Source organism: Leptonychotes weddellii, chromosome 9 (genome assembly GCF_054177405.1).
Source record: "Leptonychotes weddellii isolate Sample4059 chromosome 9, ASM5417740v2, whole genome shotgun sequence".
Lineage (NCBI taxonomy): Eukaryota > Metazoa > Chordata > Mammalia > Carnivora > Phocidae > Leptonychotes > Leptonychotes weddellii.
In genome coordinates, this window is record NC_138377.1 from 21,854,850 (window position 1) to 21,874,121 (window position 19,272).

Consider the following 19,272-nt stretch of genomic DNA (forward strand, 5'->3'; position numbering starts at 1 on the left):
ACATGACATTATGCATTCATTTTAGCTCCAGATTATTTTTTATAGACTTAATTTTTGGTGTAACTTATTTCATAGAAGAAGGGAGGGCTCTAAGTCCCTGGTCGTGGGAATTCATCATAAGAATCTTTTTTTTTTTTTTTTTTAACTGCCATCCAAGGAAAGAAACCTGAGATAAGTGTCTTTCTATATAAACTACTTTTAAGTGTTTCTTGTTTATCATTTTTCTTTGGATGTCTTTCACTTTGTTAAAGATTTTTTATTTATTTATTTGACAGAGAGAGAGAGAGCTAGAGCAGGAACACAAGCAGGGGGAGTGGGAGAGGGAGAGCAGGGAGCCCGATGCGGGGCTCGATCCCAGGACCCTGGGATCATGACCTGAGCCGAAGGCAGACGCTTAATGACTGAGCCACCCAGGCACCCCAAGAGCATGCAACTCTTGATCTCAGGATCGTGAGTTCAAGCCCCATATTGGGCATAGAGATTACTTTAAAAAAAAAAAACAACTCTTAATCAGGTACACGTCACTCGGCTCTGATGGTTACCTATATGAAATGGTTGTAAATAACTATCTGACTGCATGAATATAAAGCCAAAGAATTTAACTTAATAAGTAGACCTCATAAAAATAAAACTTCGTTGTACAATTCTGTCATTTAAATGACTTTCCTTGCTAATAACCTCAAAAGGACTTCTCTCCTGCCTCCCAAGTAATATATTGGGAAATGCCATTAAAAAACACTATAATTTCAGTTTCAAACAAGAAAAGTAATTCTGGAATTAAAATTCCATCTGTGCATATTTTCAAGGATCAAAGTGAAAGACATCCAGGGGCGCCTGGGTGGCTCAGTCGTTAAGCGTCTGCCTTCGGCTCAGGTCATGATCCCAGGGTCCTGGGATCGAGCCCCACATCAGGCTCCCTGCTCAGCGGGAGGCCTGCTTCTCCCTCTTCCTCTCCCCTCTGCTTGTGTTCCCTCTCTCTGCTGTCTCTCTGTCAAATAAATAAATAAACTTTAAAAAAAAGAAAAAAGAAAGAGTTGCATGCTCTTACTGATTGAGCCAGCCAGATGCTCCAAGAGTTGTTTTAAAGTTGGTTTAAGGTAGAGAATTGGTGCCTTTCCAAATGTTTTCCTTATCAGTTAATTCAGTATAATTGGCCTCTCATTTTCAAGCACTTTTGCAACATGGAAAGGGAAGTTGTAAGAATTTTCTGAAGTAATTCAGTTAAATTCATGGTATTTCACCATCTGTTGGCAGGACTTTGTGTCATTGTATCAGGATTTCGAAAACTTCTATACAAGGAACCTCTACATGAGGATTAGAGACAACTGGAATCGACCGATCTGCAGTGTGCCTGGAGCCAGGGTGGACATCATGGAGAGGCAGTCTCATGATTACAACTGGTCCTTCAAGTGAGTCTCAGTTGGGAAATTATTTCTTGACAGCAAGAAAAAAAGAATTTCTTCGCTTCAGAATACATTCTATTGCAAATTGAGTAATCTGTTAAAACAAGAGTAGAAGCCGAGAGTACAGTACAACATAATTACTTTCCTTGCATATTGTTCATTGTTATCCAGATCTTTTTTGTTATCCAGGTTTTTAAAATGCATTTTTCTATTACATTTGATACTGTGTTGGATTATAATTGAAAACAAAACTCGACTTAATTAAAAAGAAAAACAAACAAAAAAACAAAGAAAAACTGTCCTGTTACGCCACTTACCAGAATCAAGTGTCTGAATTTACTTCTGGATATTTTGATTTCTCACATGATTCAAGGACATATGGAATGCTTTTACTTAAATAGATTGAATAGTTTAGAAAACTTTTCATATTCATAAAATTTTATTGTTTAGATAGCACAAGTATTACATGGTTGCATTGTTATTATTTAAAAAAAAAAAAAGACAAATAATACAGATAAATGAAATGTTCTCCCATGACAACTAACCACTGTCCCTTCTGCAAACCCACTTCTTCACAAGTCTTCACTCCCCAGAGGTGACCATTGTTACCAGTTTGTTGTATATGATTCCTCCAGATGTTTTCTGTGGGGCATGTATGTAGTGAATCCATGGGGTGACATACAGGTAGTTTTTGATTTATAAAAATGGAATCATACTATAGAAATCATTTTATGTCTTGCTTTTTTACTTGCTAACATGCTGGTAATATCCTGCTTTTCTGTATCACAGCGAATTCATTATTAGTAGTGGCTACTGAGTATCCTGAAGTATAGCCGTATATAGTATATAGAGGTTGGGTCACATCATCCTTTGAAACCCCAAAAAAACCCCAAAATCTCAGAGTTCAAGTAGCAATGGTTTATTTCGTGTCCACACTTCGTGTCCGCCTTAGGTTGGTGGAGCCTCTGAACCATGTTGTTGTCACTTGTGGGCCCAGGCTGACTGAGCTTCCGCATGTGGAATGTCACTGGTCTGTGTGCCAGTGTAGTAAGTAAAATTGTGTAGTGACTCTTTTTTTTTTTTTAAGATTTGATTTTACTTATTTTAGAGAGAGAGTGCGCAGAGGGGTGGAGGGACAGAGGGAGAAGGAGAGGATCTCAAACAGACTCCCTGCGGAGCACAGAGCCCAACTCGGGGCCCTATCCCACCACCCTGAGGTCATGACCTGAGCCAAAACCAAAAGTTGGATGCTCAACCAACTGAGCCACCCAGGTACCCCATTGTGTAGTGACTCTTAAAGGATCTTTATGCATATATTTTTTCATATGTGTGTGGAGATTGCTGAGTCAAAAAGTATGTTTATCTTTTAAATGGGTAAGTGCTGCCAAACTGCCCTCCAAAAAAAAAAAAGTACTGACTGATATTCTTATCTACAGTATATGAGACTGTCCTGGCCAGCACTGGATATGGTCAGTTTTTAAATCTTTATCATTATTGGTAAGTGAAAATTAGTATTTTGTTTCAACTTTCATTTTCTTAATTGGTAGTGAGTTTGAGCTGCTTTTCACCTAGGCCATATTCTCCTTATTTCCTGTATATTGTGCTTCCTTTTGTACTACCAATATGTTTATTATCACATGTAAGTATTTGATTTGCTCATGAGTTTCATGAACTTTTATGCTATTGAAACACAGGTACACAGGGAATATAATTAAAGGCGTGATAAACATGGGTTCCTACAACTATCTCGGCTTTGCACGGAATACAGGATCATGTCAAGAAGCAGCTGCCAAAGTCCTAGAGGAGTATGGAGTTGGAGTGTGTAGCACTCGGCAGGAAATCGGTAAGCGTAGGCTCTGTTTGGCCAGCTGATGTTCTTAACTGTGCTACTCAGGAGGGAATAATGCTGGTACAGAGCTAGAATAGTAAGCATCCAAATATGTACTTTGCCTTATAGCTTCTGAAGTAATGGATGATTTTCAATGCTTTCAACACATTTTGAGACATATTTGCCTTTTTCATTATATTATAAAATGTGTCTAGAAAGGTTCCATAAATATTTGATTCATTTATAACTTTAATGTTGACTTTGTTCGCTTTTACAAATGATAGTGGTTAAGGGTGCCACTTACTACTACTGACCCCATGGACATATGACGGTTAATATGTTTCCATACTGGTAATTGGAGGCTAATAATAATTCCTATCTTATAGGGCTCTTTGAAGAATTAAATCAGGGGCGCCTGGGTGGCTCAGTTGGTTGGGCGTCTGCCTTCAGCTCAGGTCATGATCCCGGGGTCCTGGGATCGGGCCCCGCATCGGGCTCCCTGCTCGGCGGGGAGCCTGCTTCTCCCTCACCTTCTCCTGCTCCCCCTGCTTGTGCTCTCTCGCTCTGTCTGTCAAATAAATAAATGAAATCTTTAAAAAAAAAAAAAGAATTAAATCAGCTAATTCATGTAAAGTGCTTGTGACATGGAAAACAATGTTAACTATTTTTATTATTATTAAGTCTATAAAATGTAAAGGTGAACAGGTTTGTATAAAGAGAATTAATTTTTTTTTAAAGATTTTGTTTATTTATTTGAGGTAGCGCGAGTGCAGAGGGAGAAGCAGGCTGAGCAGGGAGCTCGAGATGCGGGGCTCGAACCCAGAACCCCAGGATCATGACCTGAGCCAAAGGCAGTTAACCAACTGAGCTACCCAGGAGCCCCTGAAGAGAATTAATTTTTGTTCATAGGAAGATTCCAAATTCTTCCATTTTGTTTGAGAGAACTGATTACTATAGAAATTATAAGGCAACTTCCAGGATATTTATTACAGTGAATCACCCCAAAACTTAGTGGATTAAGACAATAATTCCTCATTATTTCTCGTGGATCTAAAGACTGGCAAATGTAGCTGGGTCATTTACCTTCAGGGTCCTTAATGATGTGGTTAGGGAAGCATTGTGCAGTGACGACATATAGTAATCAAACCTTATATCTTTATGGCATTTTATACTTTATAAACTGCTTGAACCTATTCTCTCTTTGGGTCCTCAACAATATCATGAGGTAGATAGAGCAAATATTATTATTAGTATTTAGCAGATAAGAAACTGAAGCCCAGAGAGGTTAAATGACTTGCTTAAAGCTTTGAGGACATGTAGCATCCTAGTTCAGCAGTCTTTTTTCTCATCATCTTTTCTGCATTTAGCTAGTATCATTGATCAGTCTTGTTTGGTCCTTAAGGATTTGAGTATTGATATAAAATCACAATACAAAGTGAAGGAGGATGCTTTTTAATTTGTCTTTTGCTACATAACATATCACTCCAAAATTTAGTGACTTAAAACAGAAACATACATTTATTTGCTTGATGCTGCGATTTGGGGAGGGCTTGACATTTATCTTGACTCCATGTGATATGGGTGGGGCATTCTGGCCGATGACAGAGTGTCCAGGATGGCTTCACTTACATGTTTGGCACCTCAGCTGGGTATTGGGATCAGGTGAGGGCTGACTGAGCCCTGCATTCCCCTTTCAGATAGTCTCTTATCCTCCAGAGCTTCTCCCTCTCCATGTGGTTTCTCTTTACAACAGCTAGTTAGACGGTTTTACGTGGTAGCTGACTCCAAAAGTATAAAAGCAGATGTTGCCAGGCCTCTTAAAGCCTGTATTGGAACTGGCATGTGTTTGCAGGAATGGGAGAAATAGTTGGCAACCTTCTTTGCAGGAATTCCATCAGACGTGGCGAATTCAACTACTGTGTCCTTTATCAGCCATTTCTCTTCATAATACTCTTCCATGGAGCTTAGTCTGAAAAGGTCATCACATGTAGACTATGATTTCTTTTTATAAAGTAATGAGTGATTTTTAAATTTGGGATTTGGTAGTATTAACTTCATTAACTTCTCCATACAGGAAACCTGGACAAGCATGAAGAGCTAGAAAAGCTTGTGGCAAGTTTCTTGGGAGTAGAAGCTGCTATGGCATATGGCATGGGATTTGCAACAAATTCAATGAACATTCCTGCTCTTGTTGGCAAAGTAAGACTTAGTCTGTCATTTATGAAAACTCTCTTGTATATTTTGTTTTGTAAAGCATTCAGAGCAAGCCCAAGGCTGTTGTAAACTTCAGACTACACATGGTCTACCCAAAGATATTTCTATCACAAATTTTCGATAAGTATATCCCAAGGAGACTTACATCAGTTGAAGCTTTCTTGCTAGAACCCATGATTCTTTCACTCCCATTAGATGTCTCTTGCCTTCTTCATTTCATATAGTTTTGAAAGGGATTCTAAGAAATAAAAACCTCATAAAAGGCTAAAATTTTGAAAGAAAGAATGTTTAGTTTGGAAGGTTATTTAACAGATGGTTTTTCCTAAGTAGAAAAATACAAAAATACATAAATACCCTAATACTTGTTCCTATCATAATGCATCGTGCTCAGAGATACATGGGCAAAATATGTGTACATATGTAAAATACAGGTAATGATACAGGTTAAAAGTAATAATATAAGTTAATAATAATGAAGATTAAAAGTAGTAGTAATAATAGTAATAAAAGTGTATGTGTGGGTAAAGTTTGTAAGGGGGCAGTTAAGGAGAGAAGAGATAAGAAACTCTGTAAATCACATTTTAGCAGGTTGGCACTCTCAGCTTGAAAGGGCCCTCAAGATTTTTATTTTTTATTTTTTTTAGAGAGAGCGCACGTGTGCGTGCACATACACACACACACACACACAAGTGCACAAATTGGGGGGTCGGGAGGGGCAGACAGAGAGGGAGAGAGAATCTCAAGCAGACTTTGCGTCGAGCACAGAGCCTAGCATGGGGCTCAGTCCCATGACCCTGAGTCCAGACCTGAGCTGAAATCAACAGTTGCGTGCTTAATTGACTCAGCCACCCAGGTGTCCCAAAAAGACATAACAATTTTAAACGTGTAGGTACCTAATAATAGAGCTTCAAAGTACATGAAGGAAAAGTTGAAGAAATTGAAAGGAGAAATAGACAAATACATAATTATTATTAGAGATCTCCATTCCCCTCTCTGAATAATTGATAGAAGAACTAGACAGAAATTTAGTAAGGTTATGGAACACTTGAAAAACATCACCCAACTTGACTTAATTGACATTTATGAAACACTTCACCCAACAACAGCAAAACATTTACCAAGATAGACCATTTTCTGGGCTGTTAAAAAAGCCTCAACAAATTTTTAAAAATTTAAATTATTCTAAGTATGTTCTCTGATCATATGGAATTAAATTAGAAATCAATAACACAAAGATACCTGGAAAATCCTCAAATATTTGAAAATGAAACAACATACTTCCAAATAACCCATAAGTCAAAGAAGAAAGGAAAAATAGAAAATACTTCGAGCTAAATGGAAATTCAGCGTATTACAGTATGTGGGATGAAGCTAAAGCAATACTCAGATGGAATATATAGCTGTTAAGGGCTTGTATTAAGAAAAAAAGAAAAGTTTTGAATCAGACATCTACATAAGGACTTCAAAAAAGAAGAGCAGATTAAACCCAAAGATTTCAAATAGAGGAAGGATAAAATAAAGCCAAATTCAGAAGTCAATGAATTAGGAAAAATGAGTGAAACCAAGGTGGTTCTTTTTTTTTTTTTAAGATTTTATTTATTTATTTGAGAGACAGAGGGAGAGGGAGAAGCAGGTTCCCCTCTGAGCAGGGAGCCAGACCCGAGGCTCGATCCCAGGACCCCGGGATCATGACTTGAGCCAAAGGCAAACACTTAACCAACTAAGCAAGCCCCCAGGTGCCCCGCAAAGGTGGTTCTTTGAGAAAATGAATAAAATTGATAAATCTCTAGCCAGACTGGTGATGGTGAAGACAAAAACTAGAGAAGACACAAATACCAGTAGCAGGAATGAGAAAGGATACATCACTACACATCCTACAGACATTAAAAGGATAACAGGAAATATTAAGAACAACTTTATGCTGGTAAATTCAACAACTTAGATACAATGGACAGATACCTCGAAAGACATAAATGTATAGTTCTTTGACTTCATATTGATTATAATACATTCCTGTCCTGCGTTTGAGTGGCATAAATCTTGAGATTCTTATTTGGAATTTCTCAGAACTTTTCACACTAGAGGGTTAAATGATCTCATCCTGCTCTTCCCTGTATGTTCAGAAACTAATCATGTAGAATTAGAGATCTTGTATACAGACTTGGAAGATACTACCTTAAAGATTTATCTTTCAAATCAAACTTTATAGCTGAATGTTATTAAGTATCATTTAATCCATTAAAGACAGAAACTAATCCAGTTTTAATATTTCTTTGAATCTGATACTAAATTTGTGAGGTGGTTGATTTTTCAGCTTAAAGGCGGGAAGTAGTGTATTATAAATTAAGATCATGTGTTCTGGAAGCAGAAGCTTTGTAATGAGTCACACTCACTAAGCTTGTGACCTTGAGCAAGATTTGTAACTCCTCTAAAAGGGAGCTTCCTCTTATGTAAAGTGGGGATAATAATAGTACCTGCCTCATCAATTTTTTTCATGGGGATTAAAAGTAATATTGCCTTTAAAACCCTTAACATAATGCCTGGAACATATTAAGCACTTAGCTTTTAACTGCTGACATTTAATTTTTATTTTATTTTTGAACTAACGATATAATAGAGCCTCATAGTAGATTGATACATAGAAATGGTGAATAAGGCTGTCTAAAAAGGAGGCAAATAGCAAGTTATATTGCAGATTTTGTCAAGAAAAAAATGAGCTGTAAAGAGAAGAAAATAAAATTTTATGGAGGGGAAGGAGGGGGATCCTTTTAAGGTATAGTGGAATGCCAAGAGTGGTAAGTAAAGGGCTGAAGACTTGCAGAAGAGAAATTCAGTATCTCTTCATTTTCTTCCCCAGTTTCTCTCCTTTTCCACACCCCCCAATTTTAACACTTTTTTCAAAGATTAATTTAGAGTTGTAAAAGAATACAGAGTTCTTGTATACCCTTCACTCAGCTTCCTTTTATGTTAATATCGTACATAACAGTGGAATTTTTCAGACCCAAAAAATTAACCTTGATACAATACAATTCACTGAAGTACAGAACTTATTTCAATTTCACCAGGTTTTCCACCGATACCATTTTCTGTCGAGGATCTGCATGGTATCTCCTCAGTCTCCCAATGTGTGACAGTTTCTGTCTTTCCTTACCTTGACTCTTCTGAAAGAAGAGTTGTTGCTTCTCCCCTATTCATTTACATTAGTATAGATTCGTGAATATTTTATTATTTGGGTCCAGCATGATTGCCCTTTATTTTGTTGCTTGGGTTGTTCCAGTTTTGGCCATTGGGAGATCTTTCAGGTGGGCTCCTGTGCCATTTGAATATGTGCTCATCCTTTTTTTTCCCCCTGAAGTGCACTTTCTTACTTTGTAGCATGACAAAAGGCTCTGAGCTTTTTTTTTTTTTTTAAACCTATTTTAGCTTTGGGGTCAACCAGTTCTCCATTGAGCCCTGGTTCATTTTACTGGAGGGTGGTATTTAGAAATCAAGGTCTGTTGTGTTTACGGTCACTTGGGTGTCACTGCTTCTTGTCCCTCAGTGCTTAGAGCTAGAAAAATATATGCTTGTATACTAACTCATGCATACACAGGTCTGTGTGTATGTGTATACTTTACATATACATTTTAAAACCCATCAGCCCATACTGGTACCTCCAGCTCTACTTCTCCTTTTTAATGTACACGTTTTTAACTAGGTAGCTTTTTATCTTAATAATAAAAATTTTGCACAGTGTAAAAATTGCAGACATCTGCTGTTATGAGTTTCTTAAGTATCCCTCTAAGAATATTTTGTTATAAATCAGTGTGTGTGTGTGTGTCTTCTTTTTTTTTTCTCCTGGGAACATGCTGATACTTTCTGCACCTTACTGTAAAATCTAAGTGGATATTTTGAGGACACTGTTGGCAGAAAAACCTGTTTCTGAGTTCAGTTCTTACAGGTTGAAGGGCCTGAGCTGTGGAAGAGTAAGAACCTGGGATGAAATAAAATCCCTGAGAACTTCAGCCTTTTCTTGTTGCCTTAGGAGAAACTCATGTTAACATGTTAAAGTAGAGCTTATTGAGGGATTTTAAAGGCAAAATTGAGGCCTACACTTCATGTCAGTGGGGAGAGTATTAGTAAGTGGAATCCTCATTGAATTCAGGGTATTATTAGGAGTGAGAGGAAGAAAGTTTTACTCCCTCAGCTCCCTTGTCCACCACTTTTTCCACAAACAGTAGCACATCATACCAAAACTCATATGGAATGCCATCAAACCAGCGAAACTGAAACCCCATGAAGACTATCTGATATATCAGATTTTAGGTATAAATAATAGCCTGTTGCTACATATCTGAATATTTAAGTCAGTCATAGGACTGAAGAAATTAAAAGGCTAGAATTTTGTATCTACTTAACTAAGTTAATTTTGCAAAAACAAAAACATGTATACTTTCCTTCTTGAAATTGATAATTTTGCTGTTTTATAAGCTTTCCTTAGTAAGATACCATTATTAATGATTTTAGCATTTTGTAATTTGTGTAAGTAAACCTTTCTCCCTAGCTTCTTACCTTTCTGTGCTGGTGGTTTTGCAGGGTTGCCTGATTCTGAGTGATGAACTGAACCATGCTTCGCTGGTTCTAGGAGCCAGACTCTCGGGAGCAACCATTCGAATCTTCAAACACAACAGTGAGTTTGATGTGGAATTCACTGCAGCCTTAGTGTTTAATATTCTTTGGGTTAATGGCAGTGGTAACATTAGTTACATTAATAGTGGAAGATCTAAATGAAGCATGTAGCAACATTTAAAGTGTCCTTCTGGTCCAGTCTTTTAAAAGTTATCCTCTTCCTCTTCGGCCTCTATTTCATACATATTTCTACAGAGGCTGTACAAAATACAATATTCTCCTTTTATTTAGCTTTCAGCTCTTTCATCTTCCTTGTGTACGAGTCACTTGCTCAGTAGGCATTTACTAGATGCCTATGGTGTGTCTTGCCGTAACACCAGGGCTACTGAGATGAATAAAGCAGGGTCTCATCTTAAGGAGCTCTGGCCGGTTAATGAAGAGACTCTAGAGAAAGCCCTAGTGGAATACCACCGATACAGAACAGGGACTGGAGTGCAGGTGTGAACAGCTGCTTCACAGAGGAAGACAGCACTGCCAGAACTTGCTCCCCAAGTGGAGGCGTCTTGTGTATTATTAAAATAATGATTTACAAGAAGAAAGTAACTTTTACAGTTAAAATACTAGCATGTAGGAAGGAAAGATTACCAAACTGTACATCTAATACCATTTTTTTTGCCAAAATGCGTACACGTACAGACAAAAGTCTGGAAGAATAAACACCCAAATGTTAGATCTGTACTCTGGTTGGGAGGCGTGTGGATGCTAATAACTTTCTTCCTTCTGTCTTTGTCTTGTCTAAAATGTTTTATAATGAGAATGATACATACAGTATTTTGTTTTTTGTTTTTTGTTTTTTTTTTAAAGATTGTATTTATTTGACAGAGAGAGACAGAGTGAGAGAGGGAACACAAGCAGGGGGGAATGGGAGAGGGAGAAGCAGGCTTCCTGCTGAGCAGGGAGCACGATGCGGGGCTCGATCCCAGGACCCTGGGATCATGACCTGAGCCGAAGGCAGACGCTTAACGACTGAGCCACCCAGGCGCCCCCATACAGTATTTTGTTTTATGAAGTACATGGCATTATTAAGCACAATTGTGTAACCTATTTCCTTAAAACACATCGTGAACTTTGTTTGACAGTCCATGTGACTCTCCTCCTCCCCTAAGGCCAGGGTGGCAGGTGGTGTCTAGAGTTGCCCTCATTCAGTCCATCCCTCAATTTGGACATCAAGGTGGTTTCTAAATTTTTCTACTAGAAACAGTACTACCTACTCACATTTTTGCTCAGTGGTCTGATTAATGCCTTAGGATAAATTCCTAGCAGTCTTAGGATGCCTGATTAAAAGGTTATAAAATTTTTAGACTTTTCCAAATTGCCTCCAAATATGGTACAAATTTTTACTAAACAACATGACAGTGACTCTACTTACAGGCTGACATAGGACATTATGAATCACTTAAAATATTTTCTAGTTGAATAAGTCAATAACATGTTAATTTCTGTTTCTTTGATTATTAGGTTTTAAGCAACTTTTTTATACAGTTAATTGTGTTTGTATTTCTTTGTGAATTGGCCATTTTCAAGCTGTTTCTGTTTTCCACTGAGTATAAGAGCCCTTTATATTAATTACTCTTTTTTCTACGTTGCAATATTTTTTATTTCGTTTTTAACTTTTAGTGTCTTGCTGGTAGATTTATTAAACTGGTGATGTTGGCACATTTATTCTTATGAGTTTTAGATTTTGCATAATGCCTCCCCCGTTTTAAGATCATAAAGTTACTCTCTTATATTTTCTTTTCGTGGTCTTGTGGTATATTTTTTATTTAAATCTTTAATTTGCATGGAATTTAGGAAGCATAATATGAGAGAGATAATTGAATTTTTTTTCCCTGAGTAGGTGATAATGGTCAAGCATTGTATAGGTACTTCCTTTCATCTAAAATTTTGAGTCAATATTTTTCTCTTCCTTTCTGTATATAAACAGAGGAAGCTAAAACAATGAGTGCATTTTTATTTGTCTCCTGCTGGGTGCCACACATTGGTCTCTGCAGCAGAAATAGCAGCTTCACAATAGACATACTTCTGTGGTAGCATCTCCTCTGTGGGTTAGGTAGCAGACTGTTTTGTTCTGAATAACCGAAGGGATGAACACAGTCACAACCTTTAGCCATCTCACTTGTGGTATGTGTTTTTATTACCTTCCTTCTCTTTCCTAACCAAAGTCCTTTCATAGAAAGAGCAAAATCATGTAACTTTGTAACCCCCTCCTTCAGTCCTGAGCAATAAAGAATATAAAATCACATTTCATGATGGGGTGCCTTCCACCCCTGTTAAATATACCCCAGACTTAATAGTGCATAGATTTTGTGGGAAAGGTCCTTAAGGCCATTATTTCAGGGCAGATATTTTAAGTATGAATTCTGCTGTCGTGGTAGCAGTGGTCTTCACAGCATTTATCTTTAACAGGAAAATTATGATCCTCATTAGTGGTAGTACCAGCCAAGTTGTTTCTGGGCCTGGTAACCATCCTTAAGGACCAAGAGAGCTGATCAAGTCAAACATGGAAGTCTCAACTGATTGCCAAGCTTTCTTACCACATAGTCTCATGCATGCCCAGACTGGTGTATTTTGAGCCCACTGCTAAGATAAAGCTATTTAACAAGCGTTTATTGAGGGTATCCTAGGTGAAAGGAAATGGGGCGTACACTTTGAATTCTCCCCCATATTTGCTTTTTAGGAGGTGTATGGATTTGTTTATTTGCACTCTCTTGCTCAGTCTTCTTTATGCATGTATTTCTGGATGACTCACTAGGATTAAAGATACAGTTGACTCTACAAATACAAAACAACAAAACAAAACAAACAAACCCCACTAACTGAACGGCCTGGTATTTAACACGAAACATCAGTCATTTCACAGGCATGCTACCCAGTGGAACTGCCTGTGCCACAGTCATTTAGTGGAGTTTCCGTGGTTTTGAACATTCATTACGTTTTAGATGAGATTGTCATTCAAGCTAGCAGTAGCTCACCCATTTTGCCTTATCTTTTCCTGCTCAGTTATGATTATGTTAATGTCCTGTGCCATCTGAGACACACTTCCTGAAGAAGAAATGTGTATTTGCATTTGGGAAGTAGGGTTCAGAAAGAGGAAGGTACTTTGTGTTGAAATTCTTTTTTGTGTGCTCCATACAGATATGCAAAGCCTAGAGAAGCTGTTGAAAGATGCCATTGTTTATGGTCAGCCTCGGACACGAAGGCCCTGGAAGAAAATTCTAATCCTTGTGGAGGGAATATATAGGTAATCCTGTTTTCTTATTCTTATCTTTCTGATTTGGCTCCAGGAAGTTACAGAGTTTTTAAGCAGAAGGGAACAGTAATCTGGACCCCTCTGGACACCAAGGAGGCAGTGTTTATGACTTGATAAAATACCTGGAAGCAGAGTCAGCACTGGCACAGAAGTCTTTTGTCTGGCTTTTCTTTATTCTTTCCATCTTGCTAATGGTCTTCAAATTCCCTTTCTTTTTGCATCCTTTATTTTTCTACTGTTTGTAGAGGGAATGTATACATAGGGACAAGAATTGGAATATGTTTTCTAATGTGTCAAAACAAATTCTACATCATTCCATTTTAAGAACAATTTTATTTGGGTTTATTTGCAGCCCTTGCACTTAACTCTCTTACCACCTATCTTTTTTATTCTTTTATTCTGCTATTTTAATTTCATCTGCAGTGTAATGCAAAATCTAACCTTGCCTGTCATTGCAAGTGTTAGAAGAATCTGCTGTGACCTTTATCCATCTGGGGTGAATTAAGGTCAATTCTCTTCTGGTGCTTGTTTGAAAAGATCCAGTTTCCTTTCCCCTAGACATCTGCCTAGCCATGGCATCATTTAACTTTGCCAGTTTAAAATCACAGGCAGAGTTGTCAAACCATTTAAAAAAGCAATAAACTGGGAAAATTAATAGTAGTAGTAAGGTGACCAACTCCTAATTTTGAGAGTTAAAAAGTCTCAGTGTGTGTATTTTTTATCCATTTTGCCAGCATGGAGGGATCTATTGTTCGCCTTCCTGAAGTGATTGCCCTTAAGAAGAAATACAAGGCATACTTATATCTAGATGAAGCTCACAGCATTGGGGCTCTGGGCCCTAGAGGTCGAGGTGTGGTAGATTACTTTGGCCTGGATCCTGAGGATGTGGACGTTATGATGGGCACATTCACAAAGAGCTTTGGTGCTTCTGGAGGATACATTGGAGGCAAGAAGGTAAATGGGCATGCAAATTGAACAATTAAGGGTAAAGGTGGTTCTGGCTACCACATTTGGTAACTCAGCGTGTGGCAGGTAAGCATCCCGAACTGGGATGTGGAGATCCTGAATTTGTTTGTGGCGTAGGCTCACAGTGCCAGTGGGCTTCACACTTGAGCTGCTCAGTGAGTGACTGATGAACTAAAGGCTGGTTCTGTTCATTGTTTGTTGTTTTCTTACTTGAGCTTCTTTCTAAACCACATGCTGGTCTGACATACAGAACACCCTCTTATATGAAAGGACACACAGTGGTGCTGCCTGTTTGCCACAGTCTTCTTCTGGGTTTGAGTTGTACCCACAATTTCAAAAGTAGTGAGTTTATAATGAGAGCCAGTGGGAATAGAAGACCAGTTTCCTTGCCCTTGGCCTCAAATGCATCTTGGGTGAGCATAAGGATAGAAAGTTAAAAGATTATTTTGCCTGCTCTGGTTTACTATAAGGCATTGTATTTTTCAATTTAAAAATTGTGTAATGAATTCTGAGGCATTTGAGAATCAATGTGGTGTGGTGGAAATGGTTGAACCATGAGACAGAGGCCTAGGTTTGAATATTTCCCTAATTTTGTGAGCCCTGGGGCAAAGCATTTAACCTTCCCATTTCCTTATCAGTAAAACAGAAATAAATATGCCCAGCTTATAAGATTGTAGTAAGGGTTGAAAGAATAGTGTACGTCCATGCTACAACGTGGATGAACTTGAAAACATTGTGTTAATTTAAAGAAGTCAATCACAAAAGGTCATGTAGTATTTCTTTTATGTGATATATGCGGAACAGGTAAATCAGAGACAGAAGGTACATTCGTAGTTGCCAAGGGCTGAGGGGATGGGGTGAGTGGCAGGTGACTTCTGATGGGTATGAGGGTTTCTTTCTGAGATAATGAAATGTTCTAAAATTAGATAGTGGGGGTGCCTGGCTGGCTCAGTCGGTAGAGCGTATGACTCTTGATCCTGGAGTCGTGAGTTCAAGTCCCATGTTGGGTGTGGAGCCTACTTAATAATTAATTAATTAAATTTTTAAAAAAATTAGTGATGAAAGTTGCACAGCTCTGTGAATATACTAAAAGCCACTGAACTGTACACTTTAGAAAAGTGAATTATATCTCAATAAAACTGTTACTGTAAAAAAAAAACTCCATAGTATTACTAAAAATACATTGTCAAGTATTTGTATGTGGCATGTAGTAGGAGCTCATAAATATCTTTAATTCCTTTTTAAAACTTGACATTGGGAAACTTAAAGCATGGACTTTCTCTTAATAATTGATTGCCTTTTAGAGAAAACTCATTAGTGGTTTTAGTCAAGTTTGATAGATTTTTACCTCAAATTTTTGTTAATGGGACCAGGCTCACTTTGGAAAGTTGCTTGCTTTTTGGTAAGATTTATTGCTAAACCAAAGGACTTAAAGTAATAATCTGGGACATCATAGGTCTGGTGTATCTATGCTTTTGTGGCTTTTGTACAGTTTTTAGTGTTTTTGAAGTGATATACTGTTTTACAGTCCTATTTTGTATCTCCTTGTTGAGTTCTGGTACGTAAGCTACTTTGCACATTTTATTTAAAGATTTAGTGAAGTTAAAAGGAGAGAATAGGGATATACAACTGATTGTTTTGGACTCCTTGTAACTGACATACAAAGTTTTTCTTTATTCAGTGAGATGGCTTTCCTGTTCTCATGAAAGACCCAGTGAATTTCTATTTAATTTCTGCCATATTTATATCATTTTATAAACTTCTGTGTATCTGGAGGACATTTAATCCCTTTAAAATTGATGTTAGAGAACTGTCTTTCTCTTACTCAGGGCTTTGCAGGTATAGGGTAATATGCAGATGATATTTTTTGTAATAGTTATAAGTGAATTATTGTGTCTGAAAAGCAATCTAAGCACTTTAATTCAGCATTGTAGATCTGTTTATAACATTAAGTGATATGTTCTCCAAATTTAGAGGGCTTCTTTAAAACTAGTTTTTCTTTCTTTCATGTTGTGGCATGTTTAAAAAACAAAACAAAGCCTGAGCCTAAGGAGGTTGGCATGTGTCAGATGCAGTTGTTGCTGATAGTATCCTCTGACCTCTGCATCTCAGATTAGTGTCCCTCTTCCAGTGGTGGTGAAGGGAGGAAGAGTGTGCTTGCACCTGGAAGGAGTTCAGTGACATTGCAGAGAATTCAGGCTTTCCCTCTAACGCCTTGCTTCTGTGAACTCCCCAGGAGCTGATAGACTATCTGCGGACACATTCTCACAGTGCTGTGTACGCCACGTCACTGTCGCCACCTGTCGTGGAACAGATTGTCACCTCTATGAAGTGCATCATGGGGCAGGATGGCACGACCCTTGGTAAGTCTCTGTTTTCTTGGAAAACTTCCTCTGCTCAATAAATGCTTAGCAACCAAACATGCTCTTTTCCTCGAACTTTTTTCCTAAAATGAGGAGTCGGGTATACTACTGGGCAGAACTGTCAGGTGTGTGAGGCCTTGGTTGCTACGGACATTTTTCAGTGTGTTTGATACACATCTGCCATGAGAACTAGCCTGGCTTGCTTCCTATTGAATTTTCTTGTTTATAGATGGTGATGCTTTATTTAATCTTACTGTTCTACCTATTTTCATAAGTCTTCAGTGATAAGCTGCAGGGTCTTTCCTGAATTGTATGAATTTTGCAGGGTCTTAAGGTCTTAGGGTCTAAGTTGCAGGGTCTTTCCTGAATTTTGTATGAAGATGTAACTCACTGTGTAGCGATGTTTCATTCCCATTGTATTTAAAAGCTGCTCTTTGCATGTATTAATGTCCTTGATTTAATGCCTTTTTAAAGAGTTTCTAATTTAACAATAGGTAATAAAAGTCATCCTGTTTATTCTGTCTTTGGTGGAATTTGTAGTCCAAACTATATGCTCTGACATAAACACACTGAAATGAACAATAAATAAAATGTGGTACTTGCTTTTTTATTTTACTTTTATTCTGCATCACTAGAGGGCAGTGTTGATTGCAGAAAAGTTAGAACAATTGGGATTTTTGTTTTGTTTTGTTTTACTTCTAAAAGTATTTCCATTGTATGAGACATACATTAATTTTACTTGCTTTTTAAATGCTTCTAAAATGAGTTTTATTTTTGTAAAAGATTTTACACTATCAGCCTTGAGCTCTCCACTGTTCATTTATATAAATTTTATGGTAAGATTGTTTTGATTTGTATTGGAAAACAAGAAGAAAGTAATCTGATTTTGATGGATGCAAACCTGTTTTCTTATATCAGAATTTTTCCTTAATTTTTTTCTCATCTGTGGTATATTCTTATCTCTAGCGAGAGATTTTTGGAAATAGATTTTCAAACTGTTGATCATTTTCAGTTTCATGAATTGATTCCTTGGGAAAGAAAATATTTCATTCATGTTGTGAACACAGCATGGAGCCTTGGGAGTAACCGCCTCTTAACAGTAGCTACATTATCTTCTGTCCTTCCTCATGGTGTTAGTAGAAGTAGTGTGTTTTGATCTGAGATATATGTTTATATAGCTAGCAATTATCTAGTTACTTCACATAGGTGCATCAACCTTATTGATTCAGGGTACAGAAAGGTGACTAAATTGAATGGCTAACAGCTATCAGAGTTAATTTTGGATAATTTTTTTCCCTGTCCTAGAACGTGGATCTGTGTGATATGTGACCTCTGCATATATGACTTATCTGTACTAAGTAATGAAATCTAGGCTCTGCTGGTGGTGAGAAAATGAAATGTGGTAATTAGTTACAGGTTTTGGGTTAGCACTCATTTTCCAGTTTATTTATTGCCTCTCTGACCGCCCCCCCCCGCCCTCCCCCAGCTTAGTGGTGTGAAACAACAGCCATCTTATTATGCTCACGGATTCTGCAGGTCAGGAATTCGGTCAGGGCACAGCAGGGATGGCTTGTCTTTGCTCCATAATATCCAGGGCTTGAGCTTGGAAGACCCAAGCCTCCGGGAGGACTTAGATGGCTAGGGGCTGGGATCATCTGGAAGCTTCTTCCCTCCCATGTCACTTGGGCTGAAGTGACTTGAACACTGGGCTCAACTGAGGCTGTTGACCAGAGCACCTTCACATGTCTTTCCTATGAGTCATGGGCTCCTCATAGCATGGTGACTGGGAATCCAGAGGGGATGCTTCAGAGCAAGTGTTCCCAAATAACCTGCTGAAACCCCATGACCTTTGCTGATTTGTTGTTAACAAGCAGGTCACTAAGGCCAGTCCAGATTGCAGAGCATGGGAAATCAGATTCCACATCAAATGGAAAGTGGGTCCAAGAATTTGTGGCCATTTTTACGATTTGCCACCACCAGCTTTTATATATTTTTAAAATTGCTCTCTAAAACTTTTAATTAGTTTAGGCAAACTTTTGGCTACACTGCTTCTCTGCCAAAATAGAGGATAATAAAAATGTAACCAAAAGTAGAGAGAAGTACCGTCTTTCTTAAATCTAGCTACCTGACCTTAATTAAATTTGACCTGATTTCTTTTAGATTTGAGTGTGTAAGGTAATGCTTATTTTTATGGCATCATTAAATGCATCTTTTTATTGTCCTTGTAGTAGAAAGAAAGTGTGAATCAAGTAGCAGCCCTTTGTGCCTTAAGGTGACCTTTAAAAAGAGGTATCTGCGGGGTGCCTGGGTGGCTCAGTCGTTAAGCGTCTGCCTTCGGCTCAGGTCATGATCCCAGGGTCCTGGGATCAAGCCCCGCATCGGGCTCCCTGCTCCGTGGGAAGCCTGCTTCTCCCTCTCCCGCTCCCCCTGCTTGTGTTCCCTCTCTCGCTGTGTCTCTCTCTGTCAAATAAATAAATAAAAATCTTTTTAAAAAAAGAGGTATCTGCAATTAATTTACCTGAGTGTGAGTTTATAGTAGAAGCGGTCTGCCCTGAGTGAAACTTAATATTTTATGTTCAA

General features: G+C 38.1%; 1 protein-coding gene across 1 annotated transcript in view; it reads left to right on the forward strand.

Moving 5' to 3' along the window:
* Positions 1 to 19,272, forward strand: part of SPTLC2 (serine palmitoyltransferase long chain base subunit 2) — a 97,409-nt gene that overhangs the window by 24,315 nt on the left and 53,822 nt on the right. Inside the window, exons 3-9 of the mRNA XM_081830138.1 lie at positions 1,255 to 1,409; positions 3,098 to 3,246; positions 5,306 to 5,430; positions 10,021 to 10,114; positions 13,249 to 13,354; positions 14,098 to 14,317; positions 16,566 to 16,692. Of these exons, the coding sequence (XP_081686264.1) occupies positions 1,255 to 1,409; positions 3,098 to 3,246; positions 5,306 to 5,430; positions 10,021 to 10,114; positions 13,249 to 13,354; positions 14,098 to 14,317; positions 16,566 to 16,692 (976 nt within the window). The remainder of the gene's footprint in view (positions 1 to 1,254; positions 1,410 to 3,097; positions 3,247 to 5,305; positions 5,431 to 10,020; positions 10,115 to 13,248; positions 13,355 to 14,097; positions 14,318 to 16,565; positions 16,693 to 19,272) is intronic.